The 16,953-nt window shown below is 34.5% G+C and overlaps 1 protein-coding gene across 3 annotated transcripts; it reads right to left on the bottom strand.

Moving 5' to 3' along the window:
- Positions 1-606: 606 nt before the first annotated feature.
- Positions 607-16,716, bottom strand: ndufaf7 (NADH:ubiquinone oxidoreductase complex assembly factor 7). Of its 3 annotated transcripts, none has more exons than XM_030128525.1 (10): positions 16,357-16,716; positions 14,658-14,839; positions 14,503-14,583; positions 12,624-12,734; positions 12,031-12,244; positions 11,890-11,948; positions 8,164-8,277; positions 6,505-6,648; positions 5,533-5,706; positions 607-1,425 (listed from the first exon to the last, which is right to left on the bottom strand). In XM_030128525.1, exons 1-10 carry the CDS (start codon positions 16,433-16,435, stop codon positions 1,201-1,203), a joined length of 1,383 nt encoding a protein of 460 aa, XP_029984385.1. In that variant the 5' UTR covers positions 16,436-16,716; the 3' UTR covers positions 607-1,200. The 3 variants fall into 3 exon arrangements, with proteins under 3 accessions (XP_029984385.1, XP_029984386.1, XP_029984387.1); XM_030128526.1 differs by having other exon boundaries at positions 14,658-14,827; XM_030128527.1 differs by having other exon boundaries at positions 14,658-14,821.
- Between the last annotated feature and the right edge of the window lie 237 nt (positions 16,717-16,953).

Below are 16,953 nucleotides of genomic sequence, written 5' to 3'. Positions count from 1 at the left end.
TGTGCAAGTTTCAGGAAGCGTGTGAAGGCAGTTATTGAGAAAGAAGGAGGACACATAGAATAAAAACATTTTCTATTATGGACATTTTCTTGTGGCAAATAAATTCTCATGACTTTCAATAAACTAATTGGTCATACACTGTCTTTCAATCCCTGCCTCAAAATATTGTACATTTTGCTTCCCCACCCTGTATTCTGCCTCAGTTTATCATTTACACATGTGCATTATAACTTACAGATCAACTGGTCCAGGCAGTCGTCCATCCTCCAGGAGTCTGGGTCTGCTCCAGGTTTCTACTGTTAAAGGTAGTGTTTCCTTCCACTGTCACCAGTCACTAGTGTTTGCTCCTGGAGGATTCTGTTGGGTTTCTGTAAATTCGCTTAGTCTGGTTTGGACCAACTCTATATATAAAGTGTCATGAGATAACTTTTTTCTTGTGATCTGGCGCTATATAAATAAAATTTGATTGATTGAGCGATTAGATTGGTTTTCCCCTGTAAGTCGCTTTGGAAAAAAGCATCTGCCAAATGCATAAACATAAACATAAACACATATTGGATCTACAAATACACAAAACATTTAGTAATTTTGAGAAATTTGAGAACCATGAACACAATTAACAGAAAAAAAGAAACAAACCCCCCCCAAATATGATCAAATTAAGCAATAACGAAATCAAAGCATCCATAAAAATGAACAAAAACTTGAGAAACAAGAGAAAAAAATTACGTTAAAATGGCATTTCTCTAAACACATTTCATTTGGCTCAGATTATTCATATTTTTTGTGAAAGGACAGTTTGAAAATATAAACAGTGTCATGTAACTTTGATTTATTACTTTTTTTTTTTTACACTAAAATGAAGGAAAAAAATAGGAGTTGCCATTATTTGTCGGTTATTTTGATAATATTTTACTGGTGTGACCTACTATAGATCATATTTATGTGTATGTCCTGACCTAAAATGATTTAAACATCCTTGATAGTTAATATGTTCAGTGTAATTTTTGTATTTCACTAACTCCTCCCATGGGCTGGACTGAACCCTTTGGCGGGTCAGTTTGACTCCCCTGGTTTAGACTTCACATTTTGACAGTATATCAGACGTTCACATCACCACTAATGTCTCTTTGTGTTGGTGTTGGACTTAAAATCCGTCCCGTTCCCGTCCGTCCTTTAAGCCCGCCCCTCTGCTGTCCGTCAGGAGTACTGCAGCTCGGTGAACCCGGCCACAGGAAGCGGAGCCGGGTTCTTGTTCTTCTCCAGCTTCAGTCCGTTTGGCGCGGTCGGCCTGGCGAGGCGGCTGAGCTGTAACAGGCTGAAGAAGTGGAAACGCTCGCCCATCTTCTTTGGGTTCATCAACATGTCGTAGCTGCTGATGAGCTGCTGCCGAACAGACGGGTCAGCGCAGCTCCTCAACAGAACCTGAACGGACAACAGGACAGTATTTAGAGCTGCAACCGATTAATCAACTCTAAGTGATCCAAAAAAATCATCCAACCACAGTTCTCCTGAATCAAAGCTTTGTTTCCTTCATTTCTCTGCTGTTAAACATTGGTTCCACTAGTGTTTCACACGGACGCTTATTGTGACGCACAAAGAAGCTTCAATTCAGGAAAACTGCAACAGAATATTTCCCTTCAATCAATTCGAGTCGATTAATCGAATCGTGAATTTTTGCATTCGCTTCAAGCACCTAATAATATTTATTATGAAAAACAACCATAAATGTTCACAACGAAATTTTATGAGATTACAGAAATAAACTTTCAACTGTTTTTTCAGGAAAAACGTCACTTTCAATATCTGGCCCTTGTTACCTCCGCCAAGGAGGTTATGTTTTTGCCAGGGTTTGTTTGTTTGTTTGTTTGTTTGTCTGTTTGTTTGTCTGTCCGTTAGTGTGCAACATAACTCAAAAATTTATGGACAGATTTGGATGAAATTTTCAGGGTTTGTTGGAAATGGGATAAGGAAAAAATTATTAAATTTTGGTGGTGATCGGGGGTGGGGGGGCCCACAGGGGGGCCCACTGATCAGCCTTGGCGGAGGTCTGCGCTCTCCGAGTGCTTCTAGTTATTATTATTATTATATGTGATAAATGCTTAAAAGAGTGCGTTATAGTGAAAAATAAAACAAAATTTAAAAACATGCTTGATTGTATTTTATCATTTATTATGAAAAACAAATGTAAATGTTCACAACAAAATTTTATGAGATTACAAAAATAAACTTTCAACTGTTTTTTTTTTTTAGGAAAAATGTCAGTTTCAATATCTGGCCCTTATTATCATTATTATATGTGATAAATGCTCAAAAGAGTGCGTTATAGTAAAAAAAAAAAAAATTTAATTAAAAAACATGCTTGATTGTATTTTATCACTTATTATGAAAAACAACTGTAAATGTTCGGAATTAAATTTTATGAGATTACAGAAATAAATTTTTAAAAACTTTTTTCAGGAAAACCGTCACTTTCAATATCTGGCCCTTATTATTATTATTATTATTATTATTATTATTATTATTATTATTATTATTATTATTATTATTATACGTGATAAATGCTTAAAAGAGTGCATTATAGTAAAAAAAAAAATAAATAAAAAACATGCTTGATTGTATTTTATCATTTATTATGAAAAACAAATGTAAATGTTCACAACAAAATTTTATGAGATTACAGAAATAAACTTTCAACTTTTTTTTTTTTTTTTTTAAGAAAAATGTCACTTTCAATATCTGGCCCTTATTATCATTATTATATGTGATAAATGCTTAAAAGAGTGTGTTATAGTAAAACATAAAATAAAATTTAAAAACATGCTTGATTGTATTTTATCATTTATTATGAAAAATGTAAATGTTCACAACAAAATTTTATGAGATTACAGAAATAAACTTTCAACTGTTTTTTTTTTTTTTTTTTTTTTTTTTTTTAGGAAAAATGTCACTTTCAATATCTGGCCCTTATTATCATTATTATATGTGATAAATGCTTAAAAGAGTGTGTTATAGTAAAATAAAATAAACAAAAAATAAATTAAAAAACATGCTTGATTGTATTTTATCATTTATTATGAAAAACAACTGTAAATGTTCAGAATTAAATTAAATAAACTTTTAATTATGTTACATGCGCGCAAACATTTTTGTTTATTATTCTGTGTCCATGTTCCAGCCTCTTATTTTTCATTATTTCCAGTCATTTTGATCCTGTGTGACAGACTGTTTTCACTGTCTGTCTAGTTGTAGACAGAACACCTCATTTCACCGACAAAAACGTCCATGAATCCAATCCAATTTTACATGATTCACTTTGGTTTACAAACTAGATTAGATTAGACAGAACTTCATTGATCCCTCAGGGAATTAATGTTCCGGTAGCAGCACAACAACGAACGTACACAAATAGTAATAACAATAAGCATATACAGTAGTAATGAAAAACAGGCAATTGCATCACTAGAAAATGGTTAAAGCCTGAAACACCCACAATGGAAGAATGGATCGACATCGCACAGGACATCTTCATCCTGGAGAAGCTGACAGTTTCACTTTAAGGGTCAAAGGGAATCTTTTTTCACTATGTGGTCAAAATGGACAAACTATGTTAAATTTGAAATGGATGTGAATTGAATACGTCGGTGATATGAAAACAGTTATATGATTTACATTTCTGCTGTTTTTCAACCTTGGGGTCGGGACCCTGGAATTCAAATGGGGTCGCCTGAAATTTCTAGCAATTTATAAAAAAAAATAAATAAAAAAAGACAAAAAAGACATGACAAACTGTGGTTGTGAAACTGCAGCACTGTGGTTCTGTTTATGTGTCAAATGTTCATTGTGGTCAGTTTCAGATGCTGCAGCTCTTTCATAATTCATAGTTTCAGTTCTTGTTTGTTCAGTATTAATTGTCCTCCTTATAAATCACAGCTGGACTGACTGGACAGATCCTGACCAAAGAAAATAAAATTCTCCCTTTGTGCAGTAATCTACACCTGGATTTACTGCCTCCGTCCATAATAATATACAGTCTACTCTCGTTATACCGCCAACTTCCGTTCACGGCCAAATTGGCGGTATAGCGAAAATGGCGTTACAACGGGTTGCGTCCATAATGTGCATGTCTTTACTATATGATGTCTATGCTGCCTCCGTTAACCCGTTCTAATTGCGTGTCTAAATAAATCTTGATTCTGTTATGTTGTAAGGCAGGGATCGGCAAGCTTTAACACTCAAAGAGCCATTTCGACCCGGTTTCCACGGAAAAGACAACACTGGGAGCCGCACCTCGGAGGTGCCGCGCCGCGACGCTGGCGGTATAACGGTCGGGAAATCAATGGTATAAGTGTTGTTTGTGCATGGAACTGGGCTGGCGGATGGCGATAAGCGGAAATGGCGGTATAACGGCGGGCGGTTTAACGAGAGTAGACCGTACATTATATAGACTAAACGTCCTCTAAAATAACGCTTATTTGCAACATAGTATAACAAACTAGTACATGATCAAAAACAAATTAATTTTAGCAAAAAAAAAAAAGTCTCTGTTTTCAATGTCTGGGGTCACCCGAAATTTGTGATGTTAAAATGGGGTCAGGAGCCAAAAAAGGTTGGAAACCACTGATTTAGTATTTTAGTGTTTAGTGTTCTAGTATCTTCTGGATGTAAACTTAAAAAAGTACTGGCTCCAATCGTAACAGTAATTTTCAACGCATGGTCAATAGTTGTTTTTTTAAGAAGCTTATGTTTTCACCATTCCAATTTTTTTCGCCTCTTCATGTAGAAAATTTTAATGTGTAGTGTAAAAGCAACTAACTAATTGTTGTCTAAAATTAACGTTTATTTGCAACATAATATAGCAAACTATTACATGATCAAAAACAAATAAATTTTAGCAAAAAAAAAAAAAAAAAAGTCTCCATTTTGAATGTCTGGGGTCGGCAGAAATTTGTGATGTTAAAATGGAGTCAGGAGCCAAAAAAGGTTGGAACCACTGGGTTAATGTAAACATACACACCTTAATGTGTTTTATCTTGTTGAGGAAGTCGCAGATTAAGCCCCCTCCTCCAGCCCACTTTTCCTTTCTTTATTTTATTTGTTCTACATTTGACTAAAAATCTTGGATTAGCATCTTCTTTCAAATTTGACGTGTGGATATTGAATTGTACCTGTAAGGAAAGTTTTGTATAATTTGCTTTTCCAAATAAACAAAGAATGGAAAAAAAACAAACAAAAAACAAGCAATTGTACATTAGAAAGTACTAGTGGAAATAAATGGGAAGTGGAAAAAATACTTACATAACTGTGTCATTAACAAAAATGATGGAATGTTGATTTAATTGATAAAAACGGTCATCAACATGTTTTCACTGACGACAATGAGATGACAAAAGAATAAAAACTGACTTACGATGACAAAGACTACATCAGAAGTTTAATCTGAATATAAAAGCATGAACAGATCTGCCCACTGGGACATTACCGTCTCACTACCATCAGACGTTAAATCAGATTCAACCCCAGTCGACTCACCTGCAGTCGGGCGTCGATGCCCATGTTCTTCAGGAAGTTCCTCTGACTGACGGGTCCCAGACAGGCCACGCCCCCTCCAGCTGTCTTCCGCAGGTAACTGAAGTCCACGTCAGCGGTGAGGTCAGCTGACCCGGGAGAGGACAGGACGTCGTGGAGCTGGTGACCTTTGAACCCCTGGAATGGATCAGCAGAACGTTAAAGCTCCAACAGAACAGAGCTGACGTTCGATCACATAAACAATCTGTACATTTCCTGTTCGATACTTTTTTTTTTATATATAAAATGACACAATAAATGTAAATGAAGCCAAAATGATGACATTTTTTCCACCAGACAACATCCACAATTTCAACATGTTTCTAAGAGTCAGAAATAGGCAGAAAAATTACAACTTTCTAAAGTAAAATTTTGTCATTTTACTGAAAAAATAAAAATAAAATTACTGAAAACACACATCTGTAAAGGACTTCAGAGCCACAAACATATCTGATACTTGAATCATAAATTTATTATGTTACAAGAATAAAGCCTTAACATTTTTTCTGAATAATTTGAGCGTGAAGTCATAATTATATGAGAATAAAGTTGTAATATTTCAAAAAAGTCTACATTTTACAAAGAAAAAATAAAATGTGTCTAAATGTAACAAGAGTAAAGTCACAATATTTTAAAAAATATATATAAAACGTGAGACAGCTATACCATAAGAAAAAAATATAAAAATATTCGAAAAATAAAGTTTAAATGTTGTGTTTCTAATCCTCCTGTGATTAACAGAGGAGCAGAGAGGTGATTATTCTTGTCATGATTCATGTATATTTCTTATTGCAGCGCCACATTTTGCCCCAGTGGCCACTCATGGTACTGCAACAACATACACCACACCACAGAGGCTGAGACGACTGAACACATTCAAACATGAACAGTATACACAAACATTGAATGAACAAATGGTCAAAGTTTGACTCTCACCCTGAACGTGTCGGTCTTGGTTCCGTCGTGGCCGTAGTCTGCGATCAGCGCCGCTCCGCCGCCGTCTGTGATTCGTCGAGCCAGCTGCTGGATTATGGCTCCGCCCTCTGCGCACACTTCCACGTGGTTCCGCCTCTCACCTGCCTGATGCGTAAAGACGTCCATAAACTTTAACAGCACAGTGGTGACCAAAATAATTCAAATACTTGACATATTTAAGAGATTTCATGTGCTTTGTATAGTTCATTGATAGTTGTATTTTGAAATGAAATGAAACATCAGATAGATAGGTAAATATTTTGAAAGTATGTTTGTAGTTATTTAGAACATTTTAACTTATTAAATATTAGAATGTAAATTGTATCTCTTATCACATGATTAAGGGCCCACATTTATAAGCTGAGGACTGCTTCTGGGGTGTCCTATTACAAAATGTATCGTGTAAATGAATTGTTGCTTTTGACTATTTGTAATAATTTTGTAATAAAACTGATTGATTGATTTTAGCTGCAAATATGATATAAATGTATGTATATTTATTTATATGTAAATCTATCTGCAGAGCACTAGCCAGGGCAGAAAGAGATGCAGTGTCTGTAAAAGAATCAGATGATGGATGTTTTTGTCGGTGAAATGAGGAGCTCTGTTTACAGCTAGACAGAACGTGAACACAGACTATCACACAGGACCAAAATGACATGGAAAAACAAAAATAAGAACATGGGCACAGAATGAAAGTATGTTTCTGTAATCTCCTAAAAAAATATTTATTCATTATTATATAAATTAATTTAATTTCATTTTCATATCAATCAATTAAGTTTATACTTCTTCCTACTCCTTCAGACCGAGCAAAAGTCAGACTTGCACGTACTTGAAGACAGAGTCTGGTCATTTAAATGTTATTTTGTTTTTGTTTTAATTTGCTTCATTTTGTTTTGTTTTGTTTCTTTGCATGTTCAAAATAAATAAAAATAAATGAAAAAAAAAATTAAAAAAATCAATCAATCTATCAGTTTATTTATATAGCACTTTACAACAGCATAAAGAAGAGCAAAGAACTTTAAATCTAAAAGCATGATTAAATTAAAAAGATAGAAACAGTTTGTTCAAATACCATAAATAAGCATAAAACAATAAGAAAATAATAAATATGATAAAAAAAAAAAATTCAAGTCATTTTTTTTTTTTTTTTTACATTTTTCACTATAACACACATTTTAAGCATTTATATCATATAATAATGAGAATTAATGGCCAGATATTGAAAGTGAAGTTCTTCCTGAAAAAAGGTGCAAAAGAATTTTCGGAAAAAGACATTTTCTGACACTTTTATTGCAAAAATAACAAAGAAATCTAGGCCTCTTATAACAGTAGTCAATATAGAGTTAATTAGGCTTCACTTGAGAGAGAACATCTACGCGCTTCTGTATTTAACATGTGAAAAACACAATCTAGATGCCATCAAATTCAATGTAACCCTAAACTGGGTCACCACCGACGTCGGACAGATGTTAAGAAGATAAAAAAAAAAACCCCAGTGAAGTCAGTGTCTGAAAACATGAACAAATGAACCAAAAAATGACTTAACCCTGGACCAGCTGAGTGTGACTGCATGTGTCTGAGGTGGACGTGACCTTCATTTGCGTCGACACTGACCTGTATGAGCGTGGACGAGGCCAACGTTGGAGACGGAGCCAGGACAAACCTGAGCTGCTCCTCCTTCTCTGGGTCCACATCCACCATCACCTCCCTCCAGCCTCTGTCCGTCCTCTGGAAAACACCCGACATACGAGTGAACGCCCCAAAAAGAACAACGCCTGAAGCACATCTGAGATTCAACATCCATGGGATAAAATAGGCCCAGATTTCACAAAGGGTTTACACTCACTTTATATGACGAAGTCTAGTGTCATTAAATAGTCCACTGTTTCTAAAAAGATTTATTTATTTTATTTATTAAAGCTAAGCATCCAGGTTTTTTAAACTCTTTGTATCCTTGTTTTTAACCCTTTCACGCACAAATTATGAGAACCTTGATCAAAATTTATTTTCTTGAGTGTTTTTATTCCTCTTTAGGCATGAAAAAAAAAAAAAAAAAAGCGATTGAAAATTTTGTTATGAATCTATTTTTTCATGAACTTCAAAAAATGTCCGCTCAGTTTGACACCATGGATTTAATTTTTGAAGCAAAGAAGCATGTATTTACTGATAGATCATGTGAAGACTATGAAATAACAACACTTTTAATGCAGCTAATCTGATGTTTTCTCACATTTTATCATACTCTAATACTAGTCATTACTCACTTCATGGAGATAATATGCAAAAAAAACCCCAAAAAACCTTTATGTAAAATAAAAAAACCCCAAAACTGTTGAATAATAATGACAAGCAATTGATTTCCACTCCAACATGTTAGTGCAGATCAGGTTTATCAAGAACAGCAAAGTTACAGTAATGGTATAAATGTCAGTGTATTATTATGGGATGGTGCATAAGTGTCCACTGTGTTGGCTGATATGGAACTAAAACAACAAAACCCATGAATATATAAGAGAACAGCTGGAGAATAGCTGTCCACTGGAGTGACCAGTACGCATGAAAGGGTTAAACTCATTTTTATTCTTGTCATTTTGTGTTTACGGTGATCTGTGTGTTAACTGATGGAGCCTTGAGCTATAGAGCATTTTTTTTCCATCATGGTTTCTGGTCGTTTATGTCTGAATCAAGTGTGAATGAGAACTCACTGTAGGACTCATGCTGAACTTGAGCCCCAGAATGCACTTTAAAATGGCACTTTACTGCTGTGCACTTTAGAAATACAACTTTTTAGTTATTTATAGGTAATTTTTTTTTTTTGAGGGGGGGGGTATTGTTATTTATATCAGTATTTTATTATTTTTTATCAGTAATTTTTACTATTTACTAAATGCTGCTGACAGTCGGGGACCTGAATACAATGTTTCGTTTCTGTGTATTCTATACGCTGAAATGACAAAAAAATTAGAAATTTTGACAAATCTACCTACGAGTATGAATGAAGTGACCTGAACCTGAACCATGAAATTACAAAAACTGTCTCTGCCAACAATATCAACTATGTGGTTTTTATTAAGGTTTTATTTGTTTGCAATACAGAAAAGCTACAATTTTGTTTGTTTTTTTCATTGCAGCAAATTCTAATCCTCTAAAAGTTTTATTTTTAAGCCTAACATTTCCAGGATATGTTGAGGAAACAGTAAAGAGGACAGAGCAGGACTAATGTTTATTAATATAAGTTTTTGGCGCCATCTGGTGGTCATCTGAATAAAGACATCATTTTGAAATGAGAGGCTCTATAATAATAATAATAATAATAATGATAATAATCAATCAATCAATCAATCAATCAATCAATCAATCTTTATTTATATAGCACTTTTCATACATTAACGGTGTAGCACAAAGTATGATGATGATAATAATAATAATAATAATAATAATAATAATAATACAATTTCCAGTGCAGAAAAACTACTAGTTTTTTGGGATTTTTTTTTTCATTGCAGCAAATTCAAATCCTCTAAAAGTTGTAGTTTTGAGCCCAACATATCCAGGATATATTGAAGAAACTGCAAAGAAGAGCAGGACTGTTTAACATAAGTTTTTGGCCTCATCTGCTGGTCATCTGAAGAATGACACCATTTTACAACACATTTTCAGACTGAATACTTTCATTTCTGTTCTTGATGTTGTTAGATGATTTAAAAACATCTCAAAATCAGCAGAAATGTAGAAACACATTTCTATATTTGACCTGATATTTTAAAGTAGTCCTGTAAAGCAGGTTAACAAAAATACTTTAAACCAGGGGTGTCAAACATAAGATTATGTATTATTTTATAATACGTAAGTGGTTATGTGTGTGAATGTTTTTCTTCTTCTTTTTTTTTTTTTTTTTAAATTTTACTTTATTTTGTGTTATTTTATTTTTCTGTACATAGGCCAAAGCAAGGTATTTGAAATCTCTCTGACGGGACATTTATTTTAGAGACAATTTGACAGATTAGTGTTGTTAAATGACCCACATTTTTACTTTTAAATTCATTTTTGCTTTAGTTGGACCATAAGGGATTATCCAAAACAAGGAGCTACTTTATATTAAAATAAATGTTGGAATGGCAACCAATTAAAGTTCGCTCTCTGACTGGACATTACTGTGTTTTCACCCATATATGTAAAAGTGTTTGTTTAATGTTTTAACCCTTTCATGCACAGTGGTCACTCCAGTGGACAGTTATTCTCCAGCTGTTCTCTTGTATATTCATGGATTTTGTTGTTTTAGTTCCATATTTGCCAACACAGATATGCGAACGCTTGTGCATCATCCCATACACTTTAATTCATACCATTAATGTAACTTTACTGTTCTTGATAAACCTGATCTGCAGTAACGTGTTTTAGTGTAAAACAATTGTTAATTGTTAAACTGTAATTAACAGGTTTTTTTTTTTTTTAACAAAAAGTTTTTTTTTTGTATATTATCTCCATGAAGTGATTATTAACTAGTATTAGAATATGTAAAAATATGAGAAAACACCAGATTAGCAGCATTAAAAATGTTTTATTTCATTGTTTTTGTATCACTTTCTGATATTGGGTTTTAACCCTTTCATGCACAATGGTCACTACAGTGAACAGCTATTCTACAGCTGTTCTCTTGTATATTCATGGGTTTTGTTGTTTTTTTTTTTGTTTTTTTGCACATATCTTTATTAAAGATTTAAGACACTACATATCTTTTCTGACATGCATTGGTAACATTACGTAGATCTCTCCTGAGCATAAACCCCGAGAATCACAAGCCCTTCCCACAGTTTTCACACAACTGATCAGTAAATACATGTTTCTGTGGGTCAAAAATTAAACGTGTGGTGTCCAGCTGAGCGGACATTTTTGCAGCTTCATTAAAAATAGGTTCATAAGATTTTTTTTTTAAATTTATTTTTAAATAATTTTTTATTTTATTTTTATTTATTTTTCAGAAGAAAATTTTCAATCACATTGTTTTTTTCATGCCTAAAGAGGAATAAAAACACTCAGGAAAATTTTTTTTATTAAGGTTCTCATAATTCGTGCATGAAAGGGTTAAATACATGTTTCTTTGTTTCAAAAGTTAAATGCATCGTGTAGCTGAGTGGACATTTTTGTAACTCCATGAAAAAAAAAAAAAAAAAAAAATTCGATCCCATTGTTTTTTTCATGCCTAAGGAGGAGTAAAAACACTCAAGAAAAAAATCTTGACAAAGGTTCTCATAATTCACACATGAAAGGGTTAATAATGAAAAACTTTAAATAAAACATACATATAAAAAGTCTGAGGATGAAGCCGACTCTTTGTACCTGAAACTTGTGGATGGGCAGAGCGTCGAAGAACTCCTGAGCCACGAACACGCTGAACCCTGAAGCGACAGAAACCATTAAACCAGCCTCCGTCCTCCAGGTGTTTGGTCTCAGGTGGACTCTGTGTCTGCGCGGTCGTACCTGCGGGGACGTCGTCCAGTCGTCGGTACCAGGACACCGGCAGACCGTCACGGGTCCGTCCGCGATGGTAGACCGGATCCTCGTCTCCGTCCGCCTCCTCGCCGCTGCTTCCTGTCAGGGCGTCGGCCTGGAGACGAGCGAGAACCGGACTCACCTCAACCAGGTGGAGAGAGACGGAGGCTCCACCCACAACCGACGACAGCTGACGGAACACCTGAAGACGAAAACAGCAAACACAAGTAGAACTACAGAACAGAACTGACATAAACATACAGTGCTGAGGAAATTATAGCTATTTCTTGTCTGATTTAAACATATTCTTACACTAGCTGATGTTGGAGTCATGAACCTGTCACATCAAACTTAATCCTATAATTTATCTAAACTTAATCAATGATCTAGTACGAGTAAAACCTTTAAGGCTCCCTAAAAATATTCACATTTTCTGATTGTTTCTGGTAAATTCTGCATACCCGGACTTAACCAAATATCAAAACTTTTTAAGACCCTGCGGTAACCCTGTATATTATAAATCTGTACAACTTCCTGCTTTACTTCCTGCTAACTGGCCAATCAGATCATTGGGTTCGTACTCGGAGGACATCGGCCGCCAAAGATCCTTTTCCAGGTCCGAGTTCGACGAGTTGTAGCTGTTTGGGTCGTCCTGCTCCCATCCACTCACTGATGATCCAGATACCAACCAACTGCAGAAAATCAACAAATGACAACAAAACCAGAGAATCAACTACAATTTGACTGTTTTTCACTTTATTGACATAAACCAGCATCTGTAGTTCTCTTCATTTGTAAAGGAAGGATTTTAACATTTCATCTTCCTTAATTTTTTAATTTAATCTTATAATTTATTCTTTTATTTAGGTTTTTATCTATTCATCTGTATTTTTATTTATTTATCTATTTTTATTTTATTTTTTTCATTTTGACATTTCGGTGTCTTTTAATTTATTCTTGTATTTTACTCTGTTATTTTGGGTTTTTTTTATTTTTCTGTGCAGCACTTTGGTCCATTATGGTTGTTTTAAAGTGCTTTACAAATAAAGTTGGACCAGTTTGGATTGGATTAATTTCCAGGTTTTCTCTTTGTTTTCATTAGATGATTATGTTCTAGTATAGGGGTGTCAAACATATGGTCCGTGGGCCAAAACTGGCCCGCCAAAGCTCCAATCCAGCCCATGGGATGAATATGTGACATGTAAAAATTACACTTAAGATATTAACAATCAAAGGTGTCAAAATCATTTTAGTTCAAGGGCCACATACAGACCAATGTGATCTCATGTAAAATAACAGCATAACAACCTATAAATAATGACAATTCCAAGTTTTCATCTTGGACCAGACCACATCTGTACGGTGTGGTCTGCTGGAGCAGCAGCATCACGGATAGGGAGAGGAAGAAGCTGGACAAGATCATCAGGAAATCCAGCTCAGTCCTGGGCTGTTCTCTGGACTCGGTTCGGGAGGTGGGGGACAGGAGGGTCCTGGCCAAACTCAGGTCAATGCTGGACCATGAGTCCCACCCCCTGCAGGAGACTCTGTCAGCTCTGGAGAGCAGCTTCAGTGACAGACTGATCCACCCTCGCTGTGTGAAAGAGAGGTTTCGCAGATCTTTCCTTCCTGCTGCTGTTAGACTCTACAATGAACACTTTTAACCTGGTGCAAGAATCCCATTTGCAATATACAAAACGGACACTTATATTTATCTGTATCCATATTGTACATATTTTTAATGCATGCACATCTTTATTTATTTTTTAAAACCTTCTGTGTGAACTTTTTCTGCACTGTCCTATAATGAGTGTTGCAACACTGGAATTTCCCCATTGTGGGACAAATAAAGGATTTCTTATCTTATCTTATCTGATTAATGTGAAAAAAGTACAATTACATTATGAAAATATTCGCATTTACAAACTATCCCTTCACAATAAAATGTGAATAACCTGAACAAATATGAACAACCTGAAACATCTTCAGAAAAATAAGTGCAATTTTACCAATATTCTACCTGTTACTAAATGTTTTGTGTATTTGTGAATCCACTGTGATCTGTAAGTTGAGTTAATAATAAGCTGAGACATTATATTGTTGACATTGCACTTATTTTTTTTTAAGAAATGTCAAGTTATTAAAATTTTTATAAAGTAATTTCCTTTTTTCGCACTAAGACACAAATATTTTTAGTATTATTTATCGGTTATTATGCTGTTATTTTACTTGAGATCCCATTGGTCTGTATGCGGAACCTGAACTAAAATAAGATTGACACCCCTGATATAAACAAACACCTGAAGGAGTAGAAGAGACAGTTGTTCATATAAAGTATCCATCTGGTGATTTTTTTGTACTATTTCTTTATTAATATTTTACATCAAAAGGTGGAATATATGTCATAAAATACTAATATTCTTGATTATGTAAGCACCTATGTGTGCTGATCACATGACCAACCTCTCCAAACATCTGGCTGATCTCCGGTGATGTGATGAAGTCTCCGTCAGCTCCCAGCATGCTGTTCTTCACGTAGTAACCCTGAAAGAGGCGACAGTCAGTCTGAGAGGCAGCGACCGGCAGCAGGTTGAGTCCATTCAGCTCTCACCGCTCACCGTCACAGGATTGGTCAGGACCTCCCTCATGTACTCCGCTACCGTGATCGGACCCGTCGCCTTGATTTTGGAGGTCAGGTGACGTAGCATGGAGGGACGGGGCTTCTGCTCGTCGGGCGATGAGCTGCTGCAGAAGAGGCGGAGCTGAGCGGGTCTCCATCGCACTGATGATGAACACGAAATGGTAAAGAACATATTCTGATCAGTTAAAGGTAGATCACAGCCAGACATTCTCCAGAGGTTCCTTATAAATTAAATGTACGCTAATGTGAAGTTAATGCTGTGGAGTTTATTATCAGATACACCAGCGCAGAATGGCCAAATATTAAACCTAGATTTGTTTTTAATCCAATTTAATTTTTTTTGTCTACATGAATTCCGATAAAAGTTCAGAAGTAAAAATAGTTGTCAGTGTGTCTTATCTCTTAAAAAATTTAGTCTAACGTGACATAAATCTGTACTCAAGTCAAGTGTGACAAAAAAAAAAAACAGGACGAAAATTGGTGTAATCAAAACCTGGGATTATATAATGATATGTAACTATTACTTATATTATAATTATAGTATACAAAATTCAAGTTCATGTCGCTATCATCCTGCCTTAAATATACAGTGGCAAGAAAAAGTATGTGAACCCTTTGAAATATTAAAATTTACTGCATGAATTAGTCATAAAATATGATCTGATCTGCATCTAACCAACCAGTATAGACAAACAGAATGGGATGAACCTAAAACCACACAAACAATTGGAATATTTCATGTCTTTACTGAGCACAGCTATAAAACACTCACAGTTCTGCTGGAAAACACGATAATTCAAGAGTGTTTTTCTTAAAATACCTGTCCCTAATAAAGAATACATGTGTACAGCGCAACAGAAACTCATCTGGTAGACATTTATATTCATGTCCTATTATTCAGTTGTTATGAAATTATATAAAGTGCAACTCAAACTTGTTAGAGTCAAAAAATACAAGTGAAACTTTGCACACTTTTAGAAACCGTTGAAAGTGACACCACTATAAGGTGAGTGGTGATCATGCATCATTTTTTTTTTATACTAAGGCATCATTTTATAATTTTATGTCTTATGTGTCACACCACAGGACACTATGTCACAAAAACAGACAATTAAATTACGCTTTTAGTTTATCTGACTATGTCATAGATGCTGAAGTCTCCTCATCCACAATGAAATGGAAAACTAATAAATAATGACTCCAGATTTATTGGGGAAAAAAAAATAAATAAATAAATAAAAAAAATAAATAAATAAAAATAAAAATAAAAATAAATAAATAAATAAATAAATATATTCCCCAAATAATGACTTGAATGTCAAGATTTGGACTCAGTATCTCAGAATAATGACTGATTTTCAATATTTTGAACAAATATCTCAATATTCTTCAGGGAAGAAGTCAGAAGTTTATTTTACAGGAATTACATGTTAAGTACATGAATACTAAGTGATATTATTCAGTGAGTGAGACTATTTTTGCAAAAACAGTTTATACAAATGTCCAACAAATGAAGTTCCTGCACTTTTAAAATGTTTACCTTTTATGCATGTTAGTTTTTTTTTAAATCAATAAAACTTTAATGACACATAAAACCCATTAAACCTGTTATAACCAAGTTTCCAGGATCAATCCATCTAAACTCTAATCAGTGATCAATGAGCTGCTTTTCTCACCTGCTGCTGAAGGGCTGACAGGACGAATGAAGGATCTGCTGATTAAATATGATGTTTTAACGCCGACAAACGCTCCCATCCTGCCTGGTTGTGATTAAATAAAACTAAAAACACTAAAGTTTGTTTGTTTGGTTTAAACAGAACCATGAGGACAGACAGCCGGTTAGCATTAGCAACATTAGCTACGTTTTTGAAAACATAAAACACCGACTGCGCTGTGGGCTGAGAACAACAGAGCTAAAGATACAAACCGATAACGATTTATACTTTATGACAGTTCATAATCGTTTGTCAATTGAGGCGAATAAAACTAACAAAGTCCTTGAATAGCAGCAGATGTACCAAGGCTACTGAACGGAAGTTAGCTATAATAAAACAACCTACATCCGGTCAACCTTTCACAATAATATCTATTTTTTTTCTTTTGTAGTAAAATATATCATGCAGAAAGCGAAAAAAATATTTTAAAAAAGACACAATAGATTAATTAAAAAAATATGTATTTTTTTATACATTTGTAGGAAAAATTAAACGGTCTTTACATGGCTGAAAGTTGGTCATACGAGATTAAACAAAACTTAATTTATGCCGAGGAAA

The sequence above is a fragment of the Sphaeramia orbicularis genome, chromosome 24, assembly GCF_902148855.1.
Source record: "Sphaeramia orbicularis chromosome 24, fSphaOr1.1, whole genome shotgun sequence".
Classification (NCBI taxonomy): domain Eukaryota; kingdom Metazoa; phylum Chordata; class Actinopteri; order Kurtiformes; family Apogonidae; genus Sphaeramia; species Sphaeramia orbicularis.
This window is presented reverse-complemented; position numbering and strand designations above follow the sequence as displayed.

Bases quoted from the DNA above. Each gene is read 5' to 3' on its own strand.
- ndufaf7 (XM_030128525.1), bottom strand. From the start codon at position 16,435: ATGGGAGCGTTTGTCGGCGTTAAAACATCATATTTAATCAGCAGATCC. The intron at 5,707-6,504 runs GTGAGAGTCAAA...GATCCATTCCAG, and splicing joins CCAAGACCGACACGTTCAGG to GGGTTCAAAGGTCACCAGCT. The intron at 1,426-5,532 runs GTGAGTCGACTG...TTGTCCGTTCAG, and splicing joins GCATCGACGCCCGACTGCAG to GTTCTGTTGAGGAGCTGCGC.